At 44.5% G+C, this 7,589-nt stretch overlaps 1 protein-coding gene across 1 annotated transcript; it reads left to right on the top strand.

The window, feature by feature from the left end:
• The first annotated feature begins 3,643 nt into the window (after positions 1–3,643).
• scrt1a (scratch family zinc finger 1a) lies at positions 3,644–6,843 on the top strand. The gene is made up of 2 exons (XM_046834344.1): positions 3,644–4,378; positions 5,234–6,843. Exons 1-2 carry the CDS (start codon positions 4,264–4,266, stop codon positions 5,959–5,961), a joined length of 843 nt encoding a protein of 280 aa, XP_046690300.1. The 5' UTR covers positions 3,644–4,263; the 3' UTR covers positions 5,962–6,843.
• The last annotated feature ends 746 nt before the right edge of the window (positions 6,844–7,589 follow it).

Below are 7,589 nucleotides of genomic sequence, written 5' to 3'. Positions count from 1 at the left end.
ATATATATATATATATATATATATATATATATATATATATATATATATATATATTAACTTCTGTACAGTAGATTGTCTGCAATACAAGTCTCAATGTAAGATGTTACTATAGACACAATATCGTAATAAAATAAGATGATTAATATCTGCTTAATATGGATGTCATATATGCCCTGCCCTGTACACCTGCCTCTTTCAACCCAACCACCTGTATGTCTTCCCTCACCACATCCATAAACCTTCTCTTTGGTCTTCCTCTTTTCTTCCTTCCTGGTGGCTCCATCCTCAGCATTCTCCTACCGATATACCCCATGTCCCTCCTCTGCACATGTCCAAACCATCTCAATCTCCTCACCTTGTCTCCAAAACGTCCTACATGCGCTGTCCCTCTAAATAACTTGTTTCTAATCCTGTCCATCGTCGTCACTCCCACCGAAAACCTCAACATCTCCAGCTCTGCTACCTCCAGCTCCACCCCCTGTCTTCTACTCTATCACAGATTCCTGATCCGCATATTTGATTTGCCACATGTTTTATGCTGGATGCCCTTCCTAACGGAACTCTCCCCATTTATCCGGGCTTGGAACTGGCACGAAGAGTACACTGGCTTGTGCAACCCTAATGGCGGGATTAAGCATTTAAAAATATAACAAACAAACAAAAAAATAAATAAATAAATAAATGATTACCGGACTTTTCCAGCCGAACAATTGTGCAGGATGTCTTTGGGTGTGGTTGCATGAATTTTCTCCTTGGAATAAACACTTGGAGACTAGAAGACCCAATCCTTCTCCAGCATGACAATGCCCCTGTGCACAAAGCGAGCTCCACAATATGATTTACATGGTTTGGAGTAGAAGATCTCCTGCTACAGAACTCCGACCTCAACCATACTGAACACCTTTGGGATTAATTGAAGTGCTGATTGCACCCCAGGCCTCCTCACCTCACCTACATCAGTACCTGACTTTATTCATGTGGATGTGGCTGATGGGTACAAACATCCACAAACACACTTAAGATTTAGGGAAACATCTTCCAAGAAGATTTGTGGTTATTATAAGAGCAAATGGGGACTAAATGTGGAATGAGATGTTCAAAAAAGAACACACCAATATTATGGACAGGTGTCTACAAACTTTTGTCCATATAGTGTTTTTCTTTGTGTACACTATAAAGCTACTGTTGCAGAATGAGCAACAGCACTGAGATCCAGTGGAGATCTGCAATGTTGTATGGTTTAGAGACAGTGGCATTGAGTAAAAGACAGGAGGTGGAGCTGGAGGTAGCAGAGCTGAAGATGTTGAGATTTTCGTTGGAAATGACGAGGATGGACAGGATTGAAAAAAAAAAAAGTTTATTAGAGGGACAGCGCATGTAGGACCTTTTGGAGACAAGGTGAGGGAGGAGAGATTGAGATGGTTTGGACATGTTCAGAGGAGGGACTTGGGGTATATCAGTAGGAGAATGCTGAGGATGGAGCTACCAGGAAGGAGGAAAAGAGGAAGACCTTAAGAGGCAGATGTAGAGGACAGGGGGGTACGGAGACAGATGATCCGCTGTGGCGACCCAAAATGGGAGAAGCCGAAAGAAGAAGAAGTGGATCCAGTGGAAAACAGAAGACTGGAGGATATTATAACAGCAAATCAGGTCATATTAATATCTATGGTTTTGGAATAACATCTCCAGAAAGCACATCTCAAACATGCTCAAGTCTTGCACTGTTTGCTTTAGGGGATAATCTGACCCAAATACTGCTGGAATCATAAAGACTCCCAGGAAAATTCCAAGGGCTCTTTACAATCTGCTCATCGAGAACTCCTGTAAACGAGTCTTTCACAAGTTTGCACATAGAACATGGTTGCCATTATAGAACATCCGGTTCCTCTGCAGGTTTTGTTCTTATGTTTCCAGAGTCACCCTGATCATTAGGGATATAAACGTACACCCAGGTGCGTAAATCTTCTCTGAGACTGTTCCAAATAAAACCCGGACCTGAGGAATCAAGCTGTTTGTGTTCGACAAGAACGCGACTCCTTCACTCTGACCTTTTCACCATCCCGTGTAAGCAAATGAAAAGCCTTGCTTACAGAGCCACGCGTTGATCCTAATGCGTATTCGTGGCAAAAAAACCGCACCCTTAAAGAAATGTCAGCGGATTTCTTTGATTCGGACCTTGACAAGGCGCTTCGGAGTTCCTGTGCACAGGGGACTATTATTATGCAAATGAAACGACTGTATCTCTCTCTCTCTCTCTCTCCCTTCCTGTGTGTGTGTGTGTGTGTGTGTGTGTGTGTGTGTGTGTGTGTGTGTGTGTGTGTGTTTCAGCTGAACTCAGCACTTTCGCTAGAGAACACTCGTGCGTCCTTCTCCCTCATCCGGTCGCAGAGCGCTCTTGCTGCTTTCCTCGAGCTTTCCAAAGCGCGCACCTGAGCCATACGCGGGTGCACGAGACGAGCTGTAAGCGCATGCATACCTGTTCATACCTTAACCCCCCTCCTCCTGCCCTAAACTTCTCGCCCAAATTTTTTGCGCGTCTTTGTGCACATTTTTTTTTTTTCTTGCAGGACACCATTGCGCAAAACAGCCAACTCCGCACTTCCATGCGTCCTTTAATTATTGATTTATTTAATTTTATTGTTTTACAACTTTAACCTTACAAGGTGACGCGCGTGGACTTCTGCTCATCCGTTCACGCGCGGTGCAATAAAACCCACTCGAGCAAACGCAGCAACAATTAGCCGTGCAGCGAAGAAGAAAGAATTTGATTGAGGGACTGAGGTGATAATCAAGTGCTTGATTGCTTTGCATGCAGCTTTACAGTGCCGATAAATGTAGAATCAGCAGTTAATGTGGGCTGCATGGAACGATGTTGGGGGAAGCCAAAGAGGCTTGAGCGCGCGCGTCTTGGCGTGGATTAGACAATGAAACACATGATGTCGGACAGCAGAAATGACTCTCTCTCTCTCCTTCTCTCTCTCTCTCTTTCTTTCTCATCGTGCTTAATTGCGCGCATATGGCTTCTGCAGGAATCACCTAGGAACGGACCTTCTGGTACTGGGTCCATGCTATTTGCATGAGAAGAAAGCCAATGGTTTATGGGCTGTGATGTAAAACAATGACCTGGGAGCCCTGGGGCCACAGCCGGCGGCCGATCTCTTGGTTGGCGCGTGCAGTGTGGACAGAAAAGTGCAACGCGGGAGGGAGGATTTAACGCACGCTCAGAAACTCACCCCCCCCCCCAAAAACAAACAAACAAAAAAAAAAAAACAATATGCATCAGTGTTTTTAAACACAGTAACATCAGCTACACATGTGTGAATAGCTATAAATAATCTGGTTCATTCAGTAAATTATAACCGGTTATAGCGTAGGAATTAGGTTAAGACGTGCATCAGTAAAGAACGCGTGATAGGGCGCGTGAAAGAGCGCGTTTTTACCCTGCTCCTGTCCTGCTCTGTTATCCAGGAACTTTCGCTTCAGGGGGGAAAAATGGCGAAAGCGTTGACGTGTCATAGCGTCATTAAATCATCCAGTTCAACGTTCGTCCCGGGAGATTTTTTTTTCTTTATGGATTAAATTAAGCACTTCCATCTTCATTCCCACCTGATCACAGCTATATAAATCCCAACAGCTGATCAGCAGACTTCAGAAAGCGCGACGCCTTCAGACCGTGCGGCTCGCGGACGGGTGCAGATCTGCTTAATACTTTCAGTGATTTTTTATTTATTTATTTTTCTTTTTTTTCTATAAGGAATTTCCTTTTTAACATTTTCTTGTTTGAATGATTATATAAAAAAAAAAAAAAGAGAGAGAGATTAATCGAACTATTGGATCTAACGACCACCAGGCTGCAGCTTACCCTTTTCAAGGCGAGCAGGAGAGCAGCGCGTGCAACTCGGAGAGACGTGAGCTGTCCGGTGCTGGACGCGTGTGCGCGCGCCAGTGGAGACGGAGGGGGAGAGAAAAGGAGCTATCCGGTGCTGAAGTTGCATTTCCGCCGAAAGAACGACGCGAGGCGACGCGACGGCACGAGAAGCTCACTGACAGGAGGGGGCGAGGTGCATGCCCGTGCATGCGTCCGAGCCGGAGCCGTCGTGCAACAACAAAGAAAAAAACAAAACAAAGAAAATACCAATAAAGCAAACAAACAGGGATTTTTGTTCTTGATTTTTTGCCTCGGCGGTGCATGAAGAGCAAGAGATCTGAGCGCGCGGCCGGGGCGGACGGACGAGTGGTGTGTTTTTTGCAGCAACGTGAAACATGCCAAGGTCTTTCCTGGTCAAAAAGGTTAAGCTCGATGATTTCTCGTCTGCTGACCTCGAGAGCTCGTATGGCAGATCCAGAGCGGACCTCAGCCTCCGATTTCAAGGAAAAGGTAAAAAAACAAAATAAACAGTGCGATGCTGGTGTATGAATAGACGACCTGTAGGACGATCAGGGATGGGGAGAAAAAAAAATCTATCTCGTTTTACACTATATTTTATTTGTTGTGTTTATTATTCTGGGAGTTGTTTAGTCATGCAATGTAATCCGTGTTCAACACAGCGCGTGCTGATCCACCATTGCATTAGACTCGAAATCGTCACTCGTTACAGAATTTTTTTTTTTGCCGACTCTGCAAATTTTGGCTTCGGCGTTTTTCATGTGTTGCGCTTTTTTGCTCACTCGCAGCAACACTCCATAATCGGGAGGGCGCGCGCGCAAATACAGGAGGAAACGTTCGGCATGGGTGTTACTTTCATTCACAAGTTTATCTTTTATCATGGAGGGGTTTATGCAGTAGAGACCCGTGTCATGGAATTATTCACACTTGCACACACACACACACACACACACACACACTACGTGTGTCCAAGGACGGCTTGATCGTGTTTACAGCTATTATTTTACACTCTGCAAACCATTTCGTCCAAACCGTTTGCGCACTTTATATATACGCACGTGCACGTCTCAGAGAAAGATGTCACGTGCATGTCTCCATCGCGCTGTTGATCTTTATTGAAAGTGCAAATGCTTTTCCTGTTAACTGAAACGAAAATGCATTGAGTGTTGCACAGAATGAATGCTCGAAGTGTGATACCGGATGTCTGGAGCGTGAAAATAATGTTAGAAAGGAAAGAAAGAAACGAGATGAAATATACTGTTGCATGTCGGAATGTAGAGTCTGAGTCATATAGCTTATTCTAAAAGTCTAAACTGTTGCTTTTTCCTCTTTTCTTTTCCCTCCCAGCGGCAGGTTACATCAGCGACTACATAACACCGTCTGTGTATGAAGCCGAGAATGAAACTGGCATTAAAGTGCCCTCTCCGGGGCCCATCTACGAGAGCCTGCACAGTGATTATGGGGCGCCGGACTCCGACCAGCCGGACAGCCCGCGCTCTGAGATCTCCACCGGGTACATCAACGGGGACAATGCGGTTAGCGAAGGCTACACGGTTGACGCCTTCTTCATCACGGACGGCCGCTCGCGCAGGAGGGCCGTGGGCAGCGCGAGGAACGCGCAGCGCCATACGTGCAACGAGTGCGGCAAGAGTTACGCCACGTCTTCAAACCTGAGCCGCCACAAGCAGACGCACCGCAGCATGGACAGCAAGATGGCCAAGAAGTGCCCAACGTGCGGCAAGGTGTACGTGTCCATGCCGGCCATGGCCATGCACCTACTCACGCACGACCTCAAGCACAAGTGTGACGTGTGCGGCAAGGCGTTCAGCCGCCCCTGGCTGCTGCAGGGCCACATGCGCTCACACACGGGCGAGAAGCCTTTCGGATGCGCGCACTGCGGGAAGGCTTTTGCCGACCGCTCCAACCTGCGCGCGCACATGCAGACGCACTCGGCCTTCAAGCACTATAAGTGCAAGCGCTGCAACAAAACCTTCGCGCTCAAGTCGTACCTGAACAAGCACTACGAGTCGGCATGCTTCAAGGGGGCCTTTTCACCACTCAGACCCGATTCATGAGAGTCCAAGTGCACCCACAACTTTTTTTTTTCTCTCTCCTGCAACAACAGAACTGAGGAAAACTTGGATTATTCGCATGCAACTTTTTTCTTTTACAGGCGTAACCACCTCACCTGCCCTCCATCAATCTGTTCGCCTATTCCAAGCCGAAAATCAGCAACGTATTTTGCCAAAAAAAAAAAAAAAATTCAAGAAGAAGAAAAAGAAAGAAAAAACTTAGAGGACATTAAAAATGTCTAACTCTCAATTAAAAGGTCAAACCTTTTTTTTCTTCTAAATATTGGATCACATTATACTGCTGCCAGTGGCCACAAAAGTGTTCAGCGTCGAGGTAAAACTATTTAACTTATTTATGTACTTATTTATTCTTTTTCTACAAGTCGTCTAAAACCAACCTTCATTTGCACTTTAATTTATTGTCTTTTTTTTTTTTTTTTGCCTAGCCATTAATAATGCCAAAGCATTTGCCACTTTTGCAATGTTTCTGTTTTGTTTGTTTATCTTTATCTTTATCAATCTGTTGCATGCAAAAAAAGATGATAATCTATGCCAGTTTTATCAAGCTTTGGATTTTGATTTTGGTTTTGGTTCGGTTCTACGAAAAAAAGAAATCTAGTTAGAATCAGTCTGCAATATTTCTCGGGAGTCATTAAAAATTAATAGAGCAATAATGCATGGTATTTTTTAATACAAACAAACAAACAACAACAACGACAAAAAAAAAAAGAGAGGAATCAACAAATAATAGCTATAACATTTTTAATCACGATTTTAATCCAATACCGTTAGTAGTCGTGCAGAAGAAGAAGAAGCTCAATATCAGGGAAATGCCAGTGTAGTATTAGTGGATATAGACCATGGGCTGGGGGTAGGTCATGGTGGGGTGGGATAAATAAGGTTGGATGGGGTGGGGGTGGGGGTTATTAGGGGGAGGGAGGGTCTTTTCTAAGCGGTTATGCACTGCCTGCCTCTTATTTAGAGTAGTTTGTAGAGTTGTAGTCACGTGGTGCCGCCACGACCCTTTTATTTCCCAGGTGCACGAGGGTCGAGCGGTGCTTCTAACCCTGTGTCTGAAATGGCACCCTAGTTCCTACAGCCTACTCCCTACACCCTATTCCCTATAGCCTACAGGATGAACTGCAAAAGTGCATTATGGGATGGATGTTATGCATCTCCTAAATGTTGGATTTCAGGAGTGTTCTGTATGTGCTTGCAAACACCCTAAGTAGTGATCTTCATAGCAGAGAGGGTGTAGTTTGGGACACACAGAGGGTAAACTTCCACTTCTCACGTGTACTGTGTCACGTGACAGAGAGAGAGAGTGTGAGACAGACCGACAGATCGATATGAAAAGCACTTCTTTGAGGACACTTCCAACTTTTTTTTTTTAATTTAGTTTGAGATATAACTAAAAATATACAGTAGCACAAACTTCTAGAGATTCAGGTAGACTGGCCTTGTATTAGCTGAACCTCTGCTTTTGTATTACAAGTGAATAAAAAAATGGGAGCTGTTTATTGCTTGTAAATAATTCTTTAGAATTAAACATTTCTACAAAACTGTATTATAGCATCAAATGACCTTATTTCTGAAGTTCCTTTTCACTCCGTCAAAGGGGTTTCTTTTAT

Source organism: Silurus meridionalis, chromosome 22 (genome assembly GCF_014805685.1).
Source record: "Silurus meridionalis isolate SWU-2019-XX chromosome 22, ASM1480568v1, whole genome shotgun sequence".
Taxonomy (NCBI): Eukaryota; Metazoa; Chordata; class Actinopteri; order Siluriformes; family Siluridae; genus Silurus; species Silurus meridionalis.
This window is presented reverse-complemented; position numbering and strand designations above follow the sequence as displayed.

Bases quoted from the DNA above. Each gene is read 5' to 3' on its own strand.
- scrt1a (XM_046834344.1), top strand. From the start codon at position 4,264: ATGCCAAGGTCTTTCCTGGTCAAAAAGGTTAAGCTCGATGATTTCTCG. The intron at 4,379-5,233 runs GTAAAAAAACAA...TTTCCCTCCCAG, and splicing joins CCTCCGATTTCAAGGAAAAG to CGGCAGGTTACATCAGCGAC.